Consider the following 23376-nt stretch of genomic DNA (forward strand, 5'->3'; position numbering starts at 1 on the left):
ATTTCACAGTAGGGGAAGGGCCCTGCACCTGTGGGCCCAATTTGCGAAGTGAAGTGGGAGGGGTAATCATTTGTATATCAGAAAATAATAAAACCATTTTCCTAGGTTGGATGGGTAAACCAGTTCTAAATTGATAACACTATTTTCCCAACCCAAGCCTGTAAAATTAGATGAAATTAATTATAGCCTGCATTCAAATTGCATGCACATACTAGAAACCCACAATCCCCTGTTCACACATAATACAAACTGATGTAAATATGTGTACGCAAATATAATATTTCTATGCAACCTTTCTCTGGTAACAAATTCTTGTTTTTGATACTGGAGAAAGTAACATTATCTAAATGTGCAGATTGACTATAAAGAATCTAATTTTATTTAAATGCTAGCTGAATAGAGTCTGAATATACTGGCTGTATGCAGCAATGTAATTTTGTAATAAGAGTGTGTTTTGAAGTTAGATTCTCTCATTAGAATTAGAATCCAAATGATCATTAATTTTGTGACTGAATGTGTGTATTACATGTAGTGAGATTGTCACAGGCAGGCCAACATTAATTGTATAAATAATGTATCAACATTCATCTGTCTTATTATTGCAGCTCCCTCTCCCTAAGGGGGACCACCTTTGCATTTCTTTTATTTAAATACATTTGAATGCTAACTATAAATACATCATATTTCTTGTCCCAGGATTGTGGGATGGGAGTGTATACCAGGGAACATTGGATCAGCGATTGCCACTTGGTGGAAAGACCAACATATTAACAAATATCTCAACACTGAACAGATTCTCAGCCTCATTCTGCCTCTCCCTAGTCTCTTTGTTTACAGTAACTCTGCATTTTGTAAAAGGTACAATGTGGAGAGCAGAAGACCTGTGCAAATTGCTCACCTTTGTGCGACTGGTTTCACACCTCAACTATTAGTAAGTGCTGGTTCTAAGCCTTAATTGACCTATTGAGCTTGTTCTTTAAGGGAACTCTGACTCTCTCTAGCCCCTGACAGTAACCAGTCCAGAGTTGGTCTTAAATCTCCTCCGACAATTATTTTAATTCACTGCAGTTTCTCTGCTTGTTGGTGTGTATGGAAATCACCCTTTTTAAGCCCAGAGCTAGCAAGACTGTTTTTTAGATGGCCAATATCACAAGATCGATTTGTAATTATTGATACTGGCTCGCTTAACTGAAAAGCATGGATGCGGGTAGTGCTACAGTTAAATTATTGCAATGATTTGCAAATAAGAAAATGATAGCTTGCACAGATGTCATTTTGAAATGAATTACTGCAGCACATACGTAAAATGAAAGTTATAGCCATGCCTCACCAAGCTTCAATTTTTTCAACTTCAAAAGTGGACGGTTTCTGTAAGATTATTATTTAAAAAAAATACATATCATTGAAGAATCCCACACGCAAACACAGACACATTCCCTTGATTGAACCATGATGGTCAAACGAGAGGGGCTCCTGGAGGCAGGCCAGGGTTCAGTTAATGTGATAATAACCCAGAGAATGTGGAGATGCTAATGAGGCGATAGGGTTTTGAATATACGGAGCCATGGGACTCCATGCCAAGGCGCTTTGGATATGTAGAAAGGGATGGTCAAGAAAATCAGCCAATGGTAAGGCAGGAAGCACATGTGCAAGTTCGCAGGCCCCAAGGTAATAATGGTACCACAGCTATAACAATGAAACTTTGTCAGCAACAGCTGTTTCCTCGTTGGCGTTTGTGCATCTCTGGGCTGTTCCTCTTCGCAAGCGTTTCACTGCCCTCTGTGGAACCAGCACCTAAAATATATTTGTGCCTGTCCAATTAGGAACCGTGCTGGCATGATGTACTTGCCACGCCGGCCAACCAGCAGTGTGATAAGAACCGCTTCTAATGCCATGAAAACCATATATTTTTCATTTTAATACTGTATATATTGCTTCACTTTGTGAAACATTTCTTGCATTTGAATTTAATTCTGTACCCTTTTCTAAACATTTCCACATTAGATTTTTCAAAATATCTGAAAATGTCAAAATGACAATGAGGAAACATGTGAAGCCAATAGAATAAAACAATGACTTTACAACAAATGAACTAATGGTCTGACACAAAGAGATACAGGTTATGAAAACATACACCCGCCCCTTTTCCACGTGACATTCAGATCTAAAATGAATACATTAGAGAAGTTCATTAAAAGAAGATTATTGAATGGCCAATGACAGATAATAAAGTTATTATTAAAACAATGCAACCCTTTGCAAAGCTTCAGGTCTGTGCACTGAATCCTACATTGTGTGTAAAGTCAATGAGCTGCAACAAAGTCTATGGAAATGTATGAAGCCAAGTTAAGGGTGTAACAAGTTTACACTTAAGTCCTTGACCAAGCTCTCAAGGTGGAGGTAGGCCTGGTGCGAAGTACAGTTAACAAAAGCAAAGTCTGCTGAGGAATAAAAGTCAACACTGGTAAGTGCAAAATGATACTATTTGCTGAACACAGGAAATGTGTCAAATCAACACACTACTGGAAAGTAAAGTCACCTTTGCAAATCTATACACACACCACATTATAGTGACACCAAAATGCATTACCTACCACGTTAGACTATAACACTTTAGTATGTAATAGATACTGTAAATGGCTAAAGTGGGTGTGGGGTTTAAGGATAGGTTTATAAGCATACGGTAGTCTGGAAATACATAAGCAACAAGAACAACTCTGTAGAAATCCATACCTATCGTTTAATCTATCACCGGCCTGTGCTCTTATCAAGCAGATCTGTGTAAAAAGTATTGGTAAAAAAGCCCCAAAGAGTCCTTGAGCCATGGAGGGTTTAGGCTACTAGTCCCCAGGTCCTAGATGACCGAGGTGCGGTCTCCTGATCCAACCTCCGCTATCTTTGGCCCAGGAAGTTAGCTTCACGCCCTATGCACACGCATGAGGATAGGGATGTGTAAAGAGATATAACGCGTCTCAACCCCTCCAGGCTCTGATTTGTAACACCACAGACACCACAGGACAGGTGGTTGGCTTGTCCGTTGTTCATTACTGCTGCAGTTCTCTAGGAATGATGGTGGTCCTTCAGCTTCAGATGCTTGGACCTTCTGGGTCATAATCGCGAATGGCTCGAGGTCCTCTCCATTTGTTTCAAGTTGAAGGCTGCGGGTTGCCCAGCCCACCTATTGAAGAGATCCACTACATTCAAACAGGTGGAGGCTATCCAATCAAGGACAACCTGCCACCTCACATTCTACCCAGAAACAGAATATACCTTGGCCGCAGCGCGGTGTGGGACTAGATAGTCCCAGATCCAAGTCTGGGATCCACCGATGGGGTATGGCTGCTTGCGTGGTAAGGAGAATCTGATGGATGAGTCTTCTGACTGCTGTTCTTAAGGTAAAGGCATCATTCTCATTCAACCCTCCCAGCAAGGCTACCAAAGGTAGAGGCTCTATGCAACAAGGCTAATACCTCTTTCCAGAGAGTCTGTATGGCTGGACAGCCCCGGCCCATGTGAAGCATAGCTCCTCCAGCCCCGCATTTCCTCCAACGCAAAGGCGATACAGCAGACTAGCTCTCGCTCAGTCTATCCAGGTGTAAGGAAGTAGCGTTACAGCTGAATACATGAGAGATTTGGCTGCCCGCACCAAGGTCTGTGCCGACAGGGATTCAGGAATGTGTCTGTCCAACGCTAGTTCCCAGAGCTCCGTGTATGGAAATTACATGTTTGATATTTCCGGGCTAAGCACCATATAAATCACGTTGGCAAGTTCGATGCAGTAACCCCCCCTATCATTTTTTAAATATGTGTTTGCATCTTAGTGCCCCCTTTTTGTAATTTTTCCCTCAGTAACCCAGCGCCGAGCTGGATAGAAGTGACTCTGTCCACTTCTGTCAACACACATGTTGGTTTGTGTGCCTCAAACTCCAATGGGACCCACTCAGAAAACAGATTGGCAGTAATTGCAACCATGCATCAACATTACAAATTCTGTCCCGACAAACACGGGTTAAAGAGATGATGGCCACATTGTAGGGTTAGGTGGGATATTTGCATAATGATGCCGTATATGACAGCCCCTTTCCTGAGACGGCGCAGAGTGCTGATGGCTGAGGGGAGGGCCACCCACAGATCGCAAGGGCATCCATTCCAGGTGATATCCAGAGCTCATCAGAGGGAGGGGCTTGCCGTTCCAGCACAGATTTAAGTAGATCTCCAAAGGAGTAGTGTTGTAGGTCAGGGACCACACAGCTCCTACATCCTTCTGAGTCCAAGACTCTTTTCCTGAGGAGGTGAGCGGCTTGCGATCCACCCAAAGCACCACATGTTCTTCTTATTTGCTCGAATAAAGTGGGAGGAACCTCCACTGCTACAGGAGGTGGGTCACGAGGGAGAGGGAGATTTCCGGCCTCAGGCTTCAGTTGGCAACTTTAAATATATGCCTTTCAGTAATGTGGGAGGATTATTTGAAAAGGGTGTTGTTTCCGTGTGCCAATCACCCCTAAGATAGATGTATTTTGGTTATTACTCAAAAGGAGTGCTTAATTTCTTGGGATTCTGCGATGGAGAGACTCTTGCATATTGTGTTGTTTATTTTATACGCCGAGAGTGACTTAAAGGTTTGCAGTTCCTGCATGACATGTGGTAGGGATTGTTAAACTCACTTTATAATGATGATGATGTTGTCAGGGAATAAACATAATCCGGGGTGTTTCTGAGAGACATGATACCCCCAAATGGTTTAATGTTGAATAATACATGGAGCAAACGTCTTCATGGTGAGTGCAAAGATCAGCGGGGACACATTATAGTCATGCGTGTGCCCTGTCAAATGGCTACCTTTGCGGAATGGTATCCATTGTCCCCAGTCCTTGTGGTGGGATCGATCAAGTTTGCTTGGATGAATTGAGACATAACTGAGTCAACTCTGAATTTGGAAAGAGCCTCCCCTTCTTCCTCTCCACCTCCCCGCTTTTTCACCAAAACTCACTTTAACATGAACAACTCTTGGATCTGGCACTTTTGCTGGGCCACTTGGCACCGCCAGATTATCCTCCTGTTTTACTGTGACAGACATTTAAAAACGTTTGAGTGAAGAAGCCTCCACACTTAAGAGCATGCCTGAGGACAATTCTAGTCCCTCTCACCATGGACTGATTAATTTTAATACCACAAAATGGCTGTACTAGAAAATACCCTCAAAGAAAATGTCTCAGTATCTCTGGCGGGTATCACTTCCTTCCTTTCAAATCAATATTTGTTTAATCCATGACCGATAATTACACATGCAACCCTACTACAATAATACACCAATCCTTAACCTTTAATCCATCAGTCCTTTCATTTCAGTGTCTGTCTAATTTCAGTCCTACTTCTTTTGTCTTGCCATCTTTTCCCTTATGTCCTTTCCACCACAGACAATACTCTAGCTCACCCCAGGGTGTGGGCACAATACATCGCTAGCTGGACAAACCTGGTAGTGCAAAACATCTATGGTAGTGATGGAGGCCCCATAAACACTTCTTAATTTGGCATAACAGTGTTCACTACCTGCAAAATATGGGTTGAATATTTTCCTCACTAATACTTTCACAGATATAAAATATTGACATGTGGTCCTCGGCCTTGGCAGGGAGTGCACTCTTGGAGGGGATCACCTTAAAATGTACTTAGAAATATTTTTGGGGAATCCAAAACAATCATAATTATTTCAAAAATCTTTATTTCTTCGCCATTTTCCATTTTTCTAATTGTTTCAGTTTGGTGCGCACTATTCATAACCACATACGTATGTTTTTAAAAGACAGCCACTCAAAACAATTGCGTTCATCTTCAAAGCAAACGGAGATGCACTAATCACCAATTGACAACCAGGATGCAGCAGAAAACAGATCCCACAGGAATGATATTGGAAGTCGAGGCACCCCGCAGTCGATATCCCACAGAAGTCTTGAGAAGTACCTGCAGGAAATGTATGAAATAATGGGGCATGATTCAGAGAAGCCGCCCATTCTGCTCTAATGGACGCATAAAGTTTTCTCTACGAAAGAAGGGTCTCGCCGTGCCTGCCCCATCAGAGTTCTGAAGAGAAGAATCAACAGAACATACATTTTCATTGGAAAAACCATCCAACCTGTTTTTCCTTAAACTAGGAAAGAGACCTGAGATGAAGCTAGGGGCTGATGAACCATGGTGGAGACAAATCCCATATAGCTAGGGATTTCCCTCCAAGATCTTTCCTACCTTGGAAAATAAGATGCTGCCCATCACAAACTGGGAAGATGCTCTCGAATGTCTGAAAAAGTCCTATAAAGACTAAGAGAAAAATTAAATACTTATATCATCTTCTACATCCCATTGCTTGCAGTCCAAGATATCCACAGACTCTGAGGAACGATTCCAACATGGGTGGAAAAGATCTGAAGATATACAGGATACAGGAGGACATCCTCTGGAAGATCCATAACCAACAGAGGGTCCTAAGGATCTACCTGTGACTGCTGCTGGGGGGATGTGCAGTTTCAATACCTGCTTTCTGGCAGCGAATGGGCAGTTGGGGAGGTGGTAGGTTCCCGGCCCAGAGAAGCATGTATGGTTCTTTCTTGACCTGATGCACTGTCTACTTACTATCTATGATTACTCAGTATTTGCTTTCCCAAATGTTAGGGATTCTTCTATGAAGTTTTTACTCTTTATTTTCATGTAGTTAGTGAATGACAACATGCACAAATGGGTCATCACACTGACTGGTCCTCCAACTCATGATGAGAGGAAATATCATATAAGAAGGGGTGGTTCTGCTCCACGCCCCAAATGCCAACTACCCGAATTCCCATATTAGAGGTATCAACTTCAATGTCAAGGGGATGAACTCTCATTTTGCCATGCGTCCAGCAGACAGACATAAGGCTAGGCATGGCCAGACACATATCCAGAATAAATTAGGGGTGAGGTGACTCAGCAAAGTATAAGGAAGATGACAAGCTGATGACATCATATATATATATAGACATATGATAAGTATTGATATATTCCTCCAAATATTACATTGTGGAAACAGTGAGTCAACTATGCCGGTAAGATGGCTCAGTGGGTAAAACGCTTGTTGCTGTGATCTGTGTTTGAGCTGCAAGTCACAGGTTCGAATGCCAGCAAGGCCAACTCAGCCTTTCACCCTTCCGAGGTCGATAATTGAGATTCAGTTTCGATTGGGAAATAATAGTAATGTATGTAAATATTTCCTATGTAAAGTGCTTTAGATTAACGCACTAATTTTTTTTTTTTAAACTACGAGTGCAGGAATACCGGGGCACTGTGATCCCAGAAGAACACCCCCTCTTTCTCCGTAGCTTTATTTACCTGTGATTACATTTTCCCTACTAGAAAAGTCTCTCTACTGACCTCTATGTCTGAGTGATTGAAGTGAGCGGGAACGGTCGGGAGCGGTGTTCCACTACCTTTATTTTTCTCTTTTTACCAATCCTCTACTTTTTAGACCATATTCACCATTCTATACAGATCATTTGTCCATTCATGTCATTGTGCAAGCGTAGAATTGTAATAGGAACCTTAGTTAATAGTCACTTAGACTAATGCAATGCTCCTGCCGTAACACCTTGTCACATGCTGTACTATGCTTCCGCCTACCCTCTCCCCTGCCGAGACCACAGTTCCTCTACTTTTTTCAGTACACTTCTACCACTGCTCAGTACCTATTTGTGTAGTGTTTCACATCTTGCCTTTTCTTATATAAAGATTATATTTTTATTTAAAAAAATATAGCATGTGGACATTCTGTCATTTTGTGTTAATGAAGAGTGTGTACTGTACCTGTTACCCATCCCACTCCACCGCCTGAGAGTTAAGCTTAGGCTGCTCCCCCACACTACCCCTGAGGGAGCATGGTGAGCATGAGCCCATCACTGGTACCCCAAAGCCAGCAAGACATCCCTAAAGAACCTGATCACAGGGCTTAAGGAACACCTCCCTACTAGTGAGCAAAGCTTGTCTTCCGCACTGTGCATCGGGCCAGCCTAGGACTGTGTAAGCAAAACGTTATGATCAAGCGGCCACCTACAGTTCAGATGCTGTGGTGTTAGGGTTTGAGAAATGTGCCCGGGCATGGAACTGAGTCTATGCATAATGGCTGCGCATGTTCTTGGGAGTCCAGGCTCGGCTGCAATCTACGCTCTTTAGTCCTAAAGTGTTTTGACCAAAATGTCCTCAAAATTATCGTTTTAAAGGTTACTGTGTGTGTGATCCTGATGTGTCCTATCGTTTTCTTAATCTGCTTTGGTCTAAAACGAGGAAAGCGGCCTCATCCTTTTTTCTTACAGACGCTTGAGAATTCACTTGCTAGTGACTTTATAGAGACATTTGCTTATTTTAAAAGATGTGTATATATTTAAGGAAAACTGGCTTTGCAGGGGGATCAGATATCCGAAAATGGCTTTGATTTTCCCTTCAGATTAAATATATTGAACGGCAGAGAGGTAAAATGAGTAATTTTGCACTTTTTTAATAGTTGTTTTCTATATAGTGCGGTACATTTGAAAATGACACATTCTGTAATTTCTGTGGTGAACGCAGTGCCACTATCAGTATAATGGTCTGGTTAATGCTTTAAGGAATTCTCAATTTCCCTAATCTCAGAGTTTCACTGTCTCCCTGACCTCAGAGCGCGTGCCTCATCCGAGTACGAGCAGCCCCTTACTTTACCGGCCTGCCCAACACCAAGCCCACGCTCCCCACCCCTCTGCCCCTGGGCCATGTCCCCTTCCCCTGGTCTCTGGTCCCCAGCCAGCACTCCTCCATCTTCATGCACAGTTGCTCCTGATGGGGCCTCTGACGCTGCTCTCCCTTCGGCCTGATGCGGGCTGCTCATCTAGCCCACCCTCAATATTCCTCGCTCCATCCTCTACTTCTGAGCGCTGTGTGGCCGCGCTGGTCTGCTGTCTCTACCTATTAGTGCTCCGAGTCCCTTTGCTCAATGCTGATTTTCCCAGAGTAACCTTTGGTTTTATCATCGGGAGGATAGCTCACGGGCAACGTGCTCTCCTTGGAAGCAAGACGACACATAGCAACACAGGTTCGATCCCTGGGTCCGTGCTTAGAAACCTCTGGGTATTAAGCACATTATAAATAACCAATCATATCATTATGTTGATTTATACGCCCACCGCTACCACCCACGGGTTATACAATTGGCAAGGGGCTTTATCCGTCACTATCAGCGCTGAGGACTGCTCAGGCCTGTAACTTGTTCAAAGGGCTGTTACATGCCTGCAAAGACCTTTGGGTTTATTGCTTACCTCCTGCAAATCTGCTTTGGTTGTCAATGTTATTATTGGTAGTAATCCGTGTGGCCTCGTCTTGACACTGCTTTTCATGTCTCTTTCCAGGAATTGGTGGTGATGGGAGCCCCCGGATCGTATTACTGGACCGGCACTGTTAAAGTGCTGAATCTCACTGATAACATGTATTTCAAGCTCAACGATGAAGCCGTGATAGCCCGGCGCTATACATACTTAGGCAAGTTATGCCCATACGCTGCCTTGACCAATCACGGCACAAAATACAGGAATTGCTTCAGAGTTGGATTTTTGGGTGTATTATATGGGCCCGATTCATGGAATTTTTTCACTGCCCACACAAACCCTGATTCATAGTGTCTTTTTGCCATGCAAAGTCACTTTGCACTGCTCCGCCCTGATTCATGCTCCACCCTGATCCAGGCAAAAAAGACACTTTGCACTGTTGCATGAATCGGGGTGTTTGTTGGCAGTGCAAAGCTACTTTGCACCGTGCTAAAAATTCCATGAATCCGGCCCTGTAGGTTTAGGTGCTATTTCGTGGTCCAGCTTGCAGAGAAGCAAATCTCCTGTCTGGCCTGGCCCTCTTTAACCCTACAGACATGGGGTTTCTAGGTGCATTTTGGGCAGAGCATGCCTGTTTGAGGACATGGCATGTTGATAATGTCCATGCTATTTCGATGGTCCTTAACCCCATGAGTGAACTGATAGAATGGTTGCAGTGAAAGACATCTTACTTGCTTTAGCTCAGCAGGTTTGACACAATGCTGAAACACCTTTCGTCGTCAGAAAAGCAATCCAGTGCCCAGATCAGCAGTGACTGAAAGCCATTCGTTTGATGGCTGTGCTGAGGTGGAAGTGAAAAGCAAGGGCCCGCCACCACACACAGCCACCTCCACAGATGTATACGCCAAAGCTGTTGCCAAAGGAATACAGATAGGAGGGGGAGGGAGATGGAGCGTGGGGGCAGATGCACAGCCTGGTGGCGTTACTTGGCTTTTTTAGCTGCCCATTCGCTGCCTACGGCAATTCCAATCCCTGTAGCCATTCTCGCCCACTACACAGGACACCCCACCCAAAACAAGCAATCCTGGATCTCTTAAAACTTCTTCTAACATTCAGTAACATTAGCTAGCTGTAGCTGTGGGGCTGCCATTGTTATTTCTAAGCAATCCTCTGGAAGGTATTGGCTTAAATGCAGCTGTAAACCACCTCCTGCTGTAATAAAAATGTATGACTTTTATCAACCATGTAATTTATTAGCAATATGCATCTGCTTGCATCTTTTTAGGTACTGCCATCATATGCCCAGGTACTCACCCTTTGCCAGCTGCTGCCATCTTATGGCCAGTATTATCATTTCAGCAGGGCCTGGCAAACTCCTGTCTCATGCTCATACAAAATTCAAACCTGTTGGCTTTGCAAATGCTTGTTATATTATCAAGGGTCTCCTGCACATGGCACGTGCAGAGTATGTTTTGCCCAAGCCCCATGGATGGTGTGTCTTTACCTTTCTTCTGCTGTTGCTAACTTCAAGGGAACACATGGCGGTAGGAGGGGCACGGCCGGTGGAACATTCAGGAAGATGCGCTGACTACCAGCAGCCAATTAGAATACACTATTCAGATTTGAGATATGGAATCCTTTTAATGTATCCATTTTGCCAATAGACTCATAATTATCTTAAACAGTTGCTGTAAGGAACCAATTGAATGTTGCCGGTACTTGTGTTTTGTCGCTGAGTTTATCACCCTTGTTCCTGTTGGACGTGATCAGCTGGCTCTACTATGATGACTTTTTGTATTTATTGGCGTTTCCTTATGATGGGAACTTGAACTCCCGGAGGGACACGGGAACAGAGGGAATTTGATTAGTGCTCTCCAGATGGCCCAAACATGATCTCTTGATTTTCCTTTTGCAATGTTTCACGCCACCCTCCCCTTTATTTCTGCAGGATATGCTGTGACAGCCGGCCATTTCTCCCAGCCCACCACCACAGATGTCGTTGGAGGAGCTCCCCAGGATGGCGGCATCGGAAAGGTGTGGTTTTTGGTCTCGCAATAGTAGACGTTCATGAAAGGGTTATGCATGATGCTTCCTGGGTTTCCATGAATGACGCGCCTGATCTCATTTCTCTCCCTTTTCCTGGAAATGGCCGCCTAACACTGCAATGAACTCCTCACGCCCCGGGTAATATAGGCGACATCCTGGATATGTGTGTACTTCTTTGAACGATCAGAGGGAGGGAGTTGTGAATGCAGCCAATATGTTGCTTAAGGTAACTGTATTCTACCTGAAAGTTCCCAGTGCACAAACTCTCTGTCACCAGCCTGGCACAGGCCCAGGGTCGCACTGGGCCATAACATTGTCTCTGCACCAAAGAAAAAGTGGCCCCCACTTGCAAATGGCTATTCATTCCTTTTGTGACACTGTTTGAATAGTAAGTAAGAGGGAGTTTTTTGATAAAGTGTGATGCTAATTGTGCATTTAAAAGACTATTTATTCAGCAACACTGGTCAAAACTACTAGCAGCAGAGTGAATGAATTCATCAAACTGGCCCAAATTGGCCAAATTGGCCAACAAAATATGACCCACTTTGACTATCATTTTGTGCTTTTGGTTCGGCCATGGGCCTATTGCCCTATAGGCCAGTCCGAGCGTGGGCACAGCCTGCAAAGTCCTGAGCTAGAAAATGGTGGTACGGTATTGCATTACAACGGATTCGATAAGTTAAATATCTCTTTCAGGGTCTCAGAAAAAATATATAAATAGGCTGTGGAAGGGGACGCTTAGGTTGAATTTCCATTTTATTATTCAGCACCCCTAGTTTCCAGAGTAGGGATGGCAGATTTGAGACAGTCATTGGGAATTTCTATTGCGAGGGGAGACCATCCTCACAGGGAAGCATACAAGATGAGATGCAAGAATTTAAATAGACATAGGGCCTCATCCGTGGTCCCTGATTGGGGAAATACCAGGCCATTCCAACCTTGGAGGACCCGGTATTTTGCCATTCAGGGAACACATCCCCATTCCCATTTGAGTCCCCATAGGGCTCAATGGGAATGGGGAGGGAGCTAACAACGGGCCCGTTAATAGCTTCCTGGTCCTCTCGCGGGACCCGCAAAGGACGGCTGGTCTGAACAGACGTCCTGAGCGGATCCCGCGAGGGAACCTCGTAATAGGGCGGAATGGGTTTAACGGCACCGGCACCTTTACCGGCGCCGTTAAACCCATTCCGCCTGCCTTGTAATGAGGCCCATGGTCTGGAAAAAAGATGGCGCTGTACGAGAAGTGTCTAAGAGGTATAAAGACACAGTAGCAAATGAACCTGTTCCAGAAGCGCTATGGATTTAGAACAAAGAGTCTTAGAAGACTCGCCTGAGTCGGGTCAGAAGTACGATAAGGCCTGATGGGTGGTAAACAGGCGGGGGCTCCTTCCAGCAGTGATGGTGGGGGTGGAATTGGCAGCAGAGCGAAAAGAGGCAAACATCATAAACGCAAAGGCCAGGCAAGAGACTCGAGTCTATGGTGTCACAGAAGGCACAAACAAGGGTAAACGAGATGGACCTGGAGGTCCTCATCTGCCATCAGCACCTATGCATATATATATATATGTGTTATATTTCCACTGTAGACTGAACAGTGGCTATCTGTGTTGGTGTGTCCTATAACCATGTGTTCTGTGTAAACTGAAATGCTGCCTAGATATTCTGTCCATACTGTATTATATGTACTGTGCTTGAAAAGGTCATTTGGCTGCAATGAGGTTTTTGGAAATAGTAAGGTGGGGTAATTCATTCTGTCACTTACACATTGTAGACATGTTCTTTTGAAGCATCTAGTCTAAGTCTGTAGCCATACACCGCCTTTGAAAAAGGTATTTTAGCTTCAAACACCACCTGAATATTTAGTTGGTGTGGTTTCTGGTGGAAAATGAAAGAGCGCTCATTAAGTGACTGGCATCAATGAAAGTAGCATAAAATGATTTAGGCATGTTAAATAATGTTGTCTACCCTATACCAAGTATCCATTGCCCTCTCATTCTTCTGGCAATGGGGGTCAGATTTGCTGCCGGTAGCTGGAATCTCGGGACCATCTCTGGACTCACTTTAGGCAGCTCTCTAGTATTGCTTTGGTCTGGAAAAGGCAATGACAATATTAGTTCAAGGAGTGTGTGGCTGTTAAGAATCTTCTATGTGAAACAGTCCTTAAGAATGTGCTGCTGGTTTTGTGACACACGGTGCACCTGTACCTGTTTTTATATACGACTCCCATGATCCTCTAAACTGGCTAGGACTGGTGAGATTTGTAGTCCAAAACATCTGCAGAGCCACATGTTGCAGATACCTGCTGTAGTCTATTTCCAAAGCAGTACCCCTGCTCTGCTCCATGTGGCACAGTGGCTGGTGGCAGCTCCTTTGTGTTTTTAGTGGGCTTCATACGGGCTGCAGACATTTTGTGATCAGGAGTCAAAGGATTGTTCTTGCAGGTGCCCATTATTATGGAGACCAGGAGTTAGAAGCCTAGCAAGACTCCACAATGAGGCTGTGTAGGAACAGAAGCAAGCGTGTGCAAACATAGACACAGCCTTCCTGAGACTCCCAAGCTGGGAGCTCAGGGCAACCATGAATAAATCTGGCCAAATGCATGAACGGGTATCTGGTATTTACTGCTTGATCCGCAAAGTGAGTGTTTTTCTGGCAAAAGCCAGGAAAGGTTTGAACGTGCCGACCATCATTGGTTGAGTGGCCACCAAAGGTTTGAATGGCTCAGTGTGCCTGAATGGACACATTTGTACATGAATATGGATATCTTCGCCTTGATTTTGTCAGACACGGTCACTCATCCAGAAAGTGCTAGAAGATGAACGTACCCAAGGAAAATGAATCCTCTGCTCCTGCATGCCACAATCCTTCTGCGATGAGCAGCTGGGACCCTTAATTTCCAGACCTTCCTTTACAACCAGGGAGAACAACATCACTGCTCTCTCCCCTTGACTCGATTGGAACAGTTGAGTTGCCTTCCTCCAGGACTCTGTGCCTCATCTGACTAGCACTTACTAACCACTTAACTGATTACTCAGTGCCCAGGACCTCAACTAACTCACTTGCAAAGGCCCGGGAGTGGACAACGATCACTTGACCTGCTTTTGAACTGCTTTGTCTCTGCCTGCAATGCTTTGTCCACTGATGATGCAATCTCAGTTACGGAAGCAGCTGCACCAATTCCCAGCATTGGGTTCTTCTTAGTTTCATTCAATAAGGTTGTCCAGAATTCTTGTGATGTCCTCCTTGGCTGCGGATGCTTCCTACACACCCTGCACCTTCACACCTGGACACCAGATTTGACTGCACCTTTTCCTCCATCCACATGCTTGCCATTGGGTTTTGTTGCATTGAACGAAGATGAGCCCCTGGAAACCATTGAGCACAAGCTAATCACAATCATGACTTGTGCTGACTCTGCCACTAGTTTGAGAGCCACAAATTACCATAAACGCAGGCCTACCGCCCTCTTGCAGGGAACACACTGGCCACAGTAGGCACGTAAGAGGACTACCTACTGGCCCAGAATAACAGTAGCATGTCCCTGAACCCACCTACTACGGTGGGACTCTCAACAACCATGTAATTTGCTGGTTGTGGGCGTACTGCTAGAACTCCTACAATGCTCGGCGTCGCCCACCAAGAGTTCAAACGTGTGATATGGGCATATTTATTCTCCACTGCCACTGCAGTTCGGTTACCTTCCGAACCCCACTGCACCAGCACATCTTGCAACGGCAGTCCTTTCTGTGATGAAGCTCAAGGGGTTATACAGCAAAGCACAAGTGCAGGGTTCAAGCCCTTGGGTCAGAACAAATTCTCACCGCATGAGCACTGCCGTAGCGAAGAACATTCAATGTGTAGATGAGAGATAGGCAACACTTAAAATATCCGTGACAAGCGCAAGCCACATGTTATTTTTCAGTGCAATTGATACTTTAAAATATTTTGTTATGCTGAAGCACATGAGTGCAAATGAAATTCTGCCTCCTTAACCAAATACAAAATGAAATTAGAGAGAAAAGCCAGCAGTAAGTGGTTCACTCATGAACTCTCCACCCTAAGAAGAAATGACTACAAATTGTAGTGCAAATGGCAAGACATCAAATTCAAAGACAAAGCAAGCAGGGAAAACCTACCTCAGAGGCGCACTGAGGCGAGCCAGAAAGGCTCACTTTCTGACAGCACTTCAGGGGGCCCTTACGCTCATAAAGCCAATGGTAATATTGTGGGCAGATTACAGCAACATCCCAGCCTTCTTCAACACAATCAATTAAGCTGGGCATACAGCAGCCAATAACCTAACAGCCCCTCTATAACCTTCATTCCACCACCCACAGAGCGGTCCTACGGAGCCACATTAGGACGGCTTAGCTCAGAACACTTACTGAAAGGTAGGTCTCACACATCATTCTAATTTGGTGTAGAACTGGGGCTATCATTTAAACCATTGTCCACAACCTTACCTAAATTATAAATATATATTTAACCGAGCTCACTGAGCAAGTCAATTAAGATGTACCAAGCACCAGGGACATCCCAAATAACCACACACTCTATTACTCACATTCATCAACTAAGTCATGGGTAAAAGAGCTAACTGAACAGGTAGAGAAATACTTTAAGTAACACTCCCTTTTCCACTTATACAAACATTAGTCTGTGTGCATGATAGAGGGAATGAAACCACAAAGGCAGCTGTAAGGCAAAACCTCCAGACACGTTTTACTAAGAGCACCTCCTGGGACTGTCAGTAGACTCATCAGGCCTACACACTGTAGGATACCATGAACCACAGAATCCCGCCCGGTAGACTCTGAAATGGCGTAAATCCACTCTCTCTCAAAGAGTAGTTCAAGAAAATGAGGACGTTGACCGCCTAGATTTAAGAAAAGAGCAGGACCTTGCGTGAAGTCTCTCCGAGAGCATCACTCTCACACCTAGACTTCCATATGTATGTGTCATTTCTAGAAGAAAGGGATTGTCAAAGCAGTCCCTATAACAGATATATGCTGATGACGTCCTTCTCTAACGGGGTAGACCTGGAACAGCACCAGCGTCACCAAATGATTTGACCACATTTACGATTGAATGGAGAAGAGCTTTTTTAATCACATCAAAGCAAATCATGGGATTTACACTTGATTTACATCCTTAGAAGTCTACGCCGTCCCACCAATTTTAATCTGTGAAATTTCCATCATTATCAGTGATTAAAGGGAACACATTTGCGCCATATTGGCATTTGGACTCTAGTTCAGAATTCATGTCAACAGAGTAATCCAAGGGGAGCACTTGCAACATATTATACTTTTCCCATCACTCCATCTAATCCTCCAGCAAGTCAGTAGGGTACATCTCACCATATCCATATTTGTGGCCCAACGTAACTATGGCAACTTGCTGTATTTGGACCTTATAAAGACTCCTCAAAATAGTTGAAGCAGAACCACGTAACCAGCCTAAGCCTCGACTATGACAAGCAAGACCATAGCAGGCCTACAATGGTGCCTTATTGAATACGCAATCAATTTTAAAGTCATCTGCACCATGCACAAATCCCTCTGAGCCCCAGAAAATTCTGGGCCACACCACATTCCTACAAGAAATCAAAGGCCAACTCCAAACACTGCTCCAGATGGGAAAGAAACAGATACAGAGGAAAGGGGATTAGAGAGAGCAGGGCACAGAGGCACTGGTCCACGCCTTTGAATATGATTTATTAATTGGTTACAAGACATGATTGTTTTGTTGTTTTCGGGGCAATATTACTTCCATTGAGTTTTTGCTCGACCGAATGACTTATCTATCAAATTTGCTGCAATTTGCATTGTTTTCAGTCTATGCTTCAAACATCCATTTTCTACAGGCAGCCATTTTCTAACAGCAACATAATTACTTCAATGTACACGTATTAGCTGATGTTGTTAACCATAGGACTGCTTGTGTGCTCTTCCATTTACATTGAAATTATCAAAACCCTATAAAATATAAGTTAATTTACATGTTTGCCCTTTGACGACTTCACAGAGGGGAACAAATAAACATAAACCTTATTAATATGAAATAGGACACATTGTGGCTTAGTTTAAAGGATCGGTCGTTCAAAGTTGGTCTGTTTTTTCACTGGCTCTTCTTTTCGTTTTGTAGGTTTATATCTTTAGAACTGACAAGCGCTCTGGATCTCTGATCAAGATCTTTCAGGCATCTGGGAAAAAGGTGAGATTCACTACGGGGTATCTTTTTATATTATAATAATAATTATTATTGCTTCCTATTACCAGTTTGGCTCTTTGGGTCATTAAATAAATGCCACTGTGTGACCTGACTTTCGCATTGCATAACTTAAGACAGCTGCCTCTCACCCTAGGGAGTTGTGTGTAATTTGTAATTGGTTATTTATAACGCGCTTAATACCCAGAAGTTTCTAAGCGTGGACCCGGGGATCGAACCTGTGTTGTTCAGTGTCGTCTTGATTCCAAGGCGAACGCGTTGCCCCTGAGCTATCCTCCTTAGAGTCTGTTTCATAGAGAGCAGCATCTCATTCTGGGCCTAGATAGTCTCTACAACTGATATCTGCACTTGGTAATTCAGTATACTGACATCACACTGTGATTTTATCCAATTATCTTCATATTAATATCAATCAATAAGGAGAAAACTTTTGCATAAGTGTTATTTCATTAAGGGATATTTCTGGCAAATTGGGTCCTCCTATGTTTATGTTGTGAGGATGGTAAAGCTCCACTAATTGGGTTATTATGGGATGGCAATAATCTTGGTTTGAGTTTCATGTGCTGTTAACCATGCTTTGAACATACCCTCCCAAGTGACCGTTCACATTTGCAAATCACCTACTCCTGCATGCACCGTTTGTGCCCAGCCTGTGAAGGAACATGTTTGTTTTCGCCATAAATTCACGCAGTATTTGAGAAAAGTAAAATTTAAGTACTCCTGGAACATGGAGAGAAAGAAAATACTGTTGTTTTCTAATGCGATAAGGTTAAAAACATTGGTTGGGGGCTGTAGATGCTTGTGTGAAGTCTGGCGGTTTGTAGCTGTGACGCTGGGCTTGGTATGGCCCTTACCAAGTTCTGAACAGGAAGCAGACTTTTACTTCCTTCTCTTAAATGATGTGCTATTGTGTGCCTCCGCTGGCTCCAAGGGTCAGCAGCATTCATAATATTTCCCAGATCCCGTGACTTCTTCAGATCCAGGAGGCCACGCAAAAGGATCAATCTACTGGGCCTGATTTTAATATACTTAAACCTCCAAATGATTGGACGAAAGCATAGACATAATGTTTCTTCCCCAGAATTGTAGAGCTTTTCCAATTAGGTACTCACAGGCCTCTAGGCTGCTCCAGTAGGAAATTGCTTCTCATCCTTAACTAATAGTGCCACACTGAGCTGAATTACCAGGGCAACCAAGTGAAATGATAAGAACACAGAGAACCATAGATGTAACATTTGTTCCTCCCAAAATTGAACAGACCTTTCAGTTCGATATAGAAGATACAGTGACAGAAGAAAATAAAGCATTCTAGAACATGTCTCCAAAAGTGTATGTTATGGAAATGTTACTATTATTTAGCAGAACATTTGGAAAAATCACCTATATTAAAACCAAAATCATGATGCTAGTGCACAGGGTAATGTTCTGGACTAATTTGCTGGGTACGAGTTGTGAATTGAGTTACGGCCTGATGCTGAAAACCAAAAGTGCCTTCCTGTCTGGGCAGATACTGAATGCTTTGTTGTGACTCGGCTTGGTTACAGATGGGCTCTTACTTTGGCTCCTCCTTATGTGCAGTTGATCTGAACTCGGACGGTCTTTCAGACCTGCTGGTCGGGGCGCCCATGTTTTCTGAAGTGAGGGACGAAGGGCTTGTCACCGTCTACATAAACAAAGGAAACGTAAGTACACAAAATGAATGCCAATGATGTAAGACTTGATTGCAGCCATGCCTTAGATTTCTCTCGTTGGGAATGTTGGTTAAAGTGCTGTTAATAATGCTCACACTTAAACAAAATTACAGTTTTGATGCCCTATGGTTAGTAAAAACGCAAATGATACTAAACTCTATGAGGCTCGTTACAAGTTTCCCAGTATCCTGCCTGTAATTCCAGCGGGATACCAGGAAACTGCCTCTACCGTCTCGGTTTGCCTAATATCCTGGTATTACAGGACCATTACGGGCAGCAGAGACAGCAGCAAATTCCCCTTCCATGGAGTCCTATAGGGCTCTGTGTGATGGGATTGCTGGATTGACTGGCACCGGTACTACTGGTGCTGTTGATTACAGCATTTCTTTGCCGGTAAGGGCCTGATCTACCGGCAGGTTAAGCCTGCCGGTAGATCAGAGCTCCCACTGGCAAACTTGGGTTTCCCCGGTCCAGTATACATGCTGGTGCCGGAATTACCAGCAAATTCTACCAGACTGGGGACCTCGTACTGAGGCCCATGTCTCCAATTAATCCAAGTCCAATTCAAGCCCTGTAGAATTGCCACGCAATATATAATCAGAAGAAAGTGACAATTGCTCCTGTAAGCGATATTCAATCAACACTACAGCTAAGTCAATGCCTAGTCCCCTCTGGAACAGCCTTCCTGCCTCCCTGAAACTTGAGGAGAACCATCTCCGGTTCCGGAAGCACCTCAAAACCTTCCTCTTCGCTTCTGCCTTCTCTCTCCCTCTCCCCTGCTAAACCTGCTTAACTCCCCTCTGAATTCTGCACTAAACCTGCATCTGGGCCACTCTCAGCGACCTCTGTCCAGGGCCCAGCCACTCTCCACTTGCACTGCCTCCCTGGCTCCCCCTACACTGTGGGACTGTCACTGTATCCCTACAGCCCCCTTCCTAGCACTTGCTCTGCACTTACCTCGCACTTGCCACCAGCTGGCCCTTTTTATTTATTATTTATTATTTATTATTTTATTACGCTACTTACCTTGTACTGCACTTTCCCCCCACCTCCTCCCCCTGCACTTTCCCCTTTTTCCCCCTACCTCTGCACTTGCGCGATCTGAATGACACCTGGCCTAGTAGGATCGTTTGTCTGTCTTCCCCTTGTTTCCCTCCCTCCCTGCCTCGTCGCGCCTTGAAACACTTGTGTATAGGCGCGTTACAAATACCATATCATATCATATCATATCATATCATATCATAGTCTGGGATGCTGAAGAAAACCCTTATTGATGTATTTTTATATCCAGTTCAGTACTCTGGATGACAACCCTTGTATAACACCCCCCCTCTTAGAATCCCCCTGACCCCACTGAGCCAAGAAGTAGGTTTGTTTTGCAAATTAAAGGGTTTATTTGAAAATTTAAACAATATATATATCACACTTCTATAAATAAATTGATAATTGATATTACACTTGTGAATATGAGCAGTAATCAGCAAGAGGTAACTATGAATAGGAACAGAAGAACAAGGTGGGAAAGAATGCTTTATATGGTTCAAGGAAACGCAAGGTGGAATAAAATGCAGTACAGAAATAACTTGTTATGATTTTAGCAAAAGGTAATATGATCACTTTTTCTTTTGACAATTCACTCCCCCCCTATGCAATACCAGAAATGGAAGGAGAGCACACAGTCTTCAAGAATCCCAACAAATCACACTTTATAATGCAATACACAGTTCCAGTTCTCCCAGCAAGCTTAGGGAAAACAGGGATGAGTTTTAAACACAGGCGAATTACTTTAATGTGGTTTGCAAGGAAGTGAAAAGGTGCTAAAATTGCTTTTAATTCCCTCTAGAGGTTCAGGGTAGGTGATGGCTACTTTATATTAGTTCAGGCTCACTTTAACAATACTCTATGAATGATTAGCAGATTGCAAACGAATTTTAGCAAAGAGAAGCAAAAAGCTGCTGATTTCTAGAGATGAAGAAATCGGGCCAAATCGCAAATCGCGGTAAATTTCGCAAGTGCGTGTCTCGCGATTACGGGAAAAGTATAGGTTCGTTGGAAAGCCTAGATTCTAAGCTTTCAGATGAAAGTTAAATTTCGTTCCTAGCCCAAACGGTTTCAGAGATACGGACGATTAAATAAAGGTAGTTTTTCGGATTTAAAGTAAACTCAAAATGACAGGTGACAGCTTGCAGCTGCAGAATTGGCAGGTGACAGTTGTGCAGCTTTAAAAATGACAGATGACACGATTTCTAGGAGGCAGTTCTACTTCGGTTAAAATAGTTTGGATTAGATTATTTTAACTAAGAGATTGGTTCTGCACAGTTCTGCTAGGTACTCACAATATAAATTTGAACTAGGCCTCGTCACGGATCTGGTCAACACGTCCGGCTGCGGTTCTGTCTGCTCGGCGCGTCAATCAGGCACCGGTTCTGCTCACAGCGATCTGGGTCAGCTCTGCTCTGCTGGTCTAGCCTCTCTGGATTCTGGGTACTGCTACAGGTTCTTGCAAAAATTCTCGGCAAAAATTCAAACAGCTCGCCCGGCTGTTGAATAGTTTGGTTAGTTTTGAGGCCTGCTGAAGAGGATTCAGCTGGTGGATTCAGGCCTCTCTGCTACAAATTCTGGAGTTAATTTCTGCTACAGGTTCTGGAGATTGATGGATTTGAAGTCTGGATCTCTGGATGTGAAGTCGTCGGTCAGCATGCTCCGCAGCAAATGGAATTGAATGTCCCTACCTGTCCCAGCAGTCTCTTTTTATGTGTTTTGAAAATGGGTGTGTGCCTGGGCCTAGCTAAGCCTGCCCCTCTCTACTTGTCATTGGCCCAATTCTCCCCTCTCCCATGATTGGGGGAAGGAAATGGATTGTTATCATGATGAGGTCTGTTTATGGGTAGGAGGATCCTCCCCTGGTCAGTTTGCCCACAAATCTATATTGGATTCAAATACATAATTCCTAGATACACAATTTGTTGAAATTACATGCACACATTATATATTGCTTATGGTCCATGCTTGTCCGCCTCTGATCTTCCTGGGGGCTTGCATTCAAAAATGACAACATTTTGCGCTTTTTAACTGGTTTTGCAATATCGGACATTTATCCAAAATTACACACGTGCGCAAGGAGTATGGACATTAATTGATGAAGTGTCAGATTTTTAACATGCAGACATTTGGAGTAAGACCCTATTTTCCGCAAGCAACCCCCCATAATACACTACAGGGTCCTAACGCCTCTTAAAATGTGCACCGAAAAATCACAAGAATAATGGTATTACTTATATAATTCTGACAAGTCCGTACTATGAATTATCCATCTTTTTTTAAATTATGCCCTGGTCAAAAAGGGGTGTGGCTTCCCACATCACATGGTGGAATAACTGGTTTATCCACTTCCCCCAAGCCAGCTTGTTCACAGAGGCACAGCTGCCCCCCAGTTTCTCCCAAGAGGAAGCTATTTTATGCCGCCCCCAATATAACATTTGCCTGAGTCAAGGAAGTTGCATTGTTCGGTCCCTTCCAGTTCCCAGGTGCTCCACCCCTTATCTAATCAGAGAGGTGTCAACTCCTTTTGGCAAGGGGCAGCAGGATGCAGCTAGGCCTGGGAAGAGTGGCTGTTGATCCAGTTTCAACTCCTGTCGGGGGTAGTTGTCAGGCAGAATTCAGTTTCATTAAGCCAGGTTTCAGCTAAATGTCACTTTTTGTTCCCAGTTTTCTACATTCAAATCAAACTGACAATTTTTACCTATACATTAAATAATTACTTCCTTCAAGTCATTTCAGAATATAGTTTTACATTGTATCCACCTCTTAGCAAGTCTTTCCTTGGTCTGGTTTTGTTTCATTTGTTCAGTTTTACACAAAAGTCTGGTGGTTTTAAAACGCCGGCTTTCTGATAGTGGTGAGTACTGGTAATGCAACCATTTTTGGGATTAAGAAAATTAATTCCCCACAGTTCTGAGTTGCTTTTTGGCAATCAGCATTGCCATTCCCAATGGTTTCAGGCTACTGTGTGTGTAGCCCAATGGTGGTTTTAGGCAGTGCCCTCCTGTGCTCACAACATAGGCAAAAATGGGTGGCAGCCTATTCTTCAT

General features: G+C 43.8%; 1 protein-coding gene across 1 annotated transcript in view; it reads left to right on the plus strand.

Moving 5' to 3' along the window:
* Nucleotides 1-23376, plus strand: part of ITGA9 (integrin subunit alpha 9) — a 1159507-nt gene that overhangs the window by 221500 nt on the left and 914631 nt on the right. The window contains exons 6-9 of the mRNA XM_069613210.1: nucleotides 9402-9531; nucleotides 11266-11351; nucleotides 17511-17579; nucleotides 19139-19276. Of these exons, the coding sequence (XP_069469311.1) occupies nucleotides 9402-9531; nucleotides 11266-11351; nucleotides 17511-17579; nucleotides 19139-19276 (423 nt within the window). The remainder of the gene's footprint in view (nucleotides 1-9401; nucleotides 9532-11265; nucleotides 11352-17510; nucleotides 17580-19138; nucleotides 19277-23376) is intronic.

The sequence above is a fragment of the Ambystoma mexicanum genome, chromosome 5p (assembly GCF_040938575.1).
Source record: "Ambystoma mexicanum isolate Mex_15411 chromosome 5p, UKY_AmexF1_1, whole genome shotgun sequence".
NCBI classification, from domain to species: Eukaryota; Metazoa; Chordata; class Amphibia; order Caudata; family Ambystomatidae; genus Ambystoma; species Ambystoma mexicanum.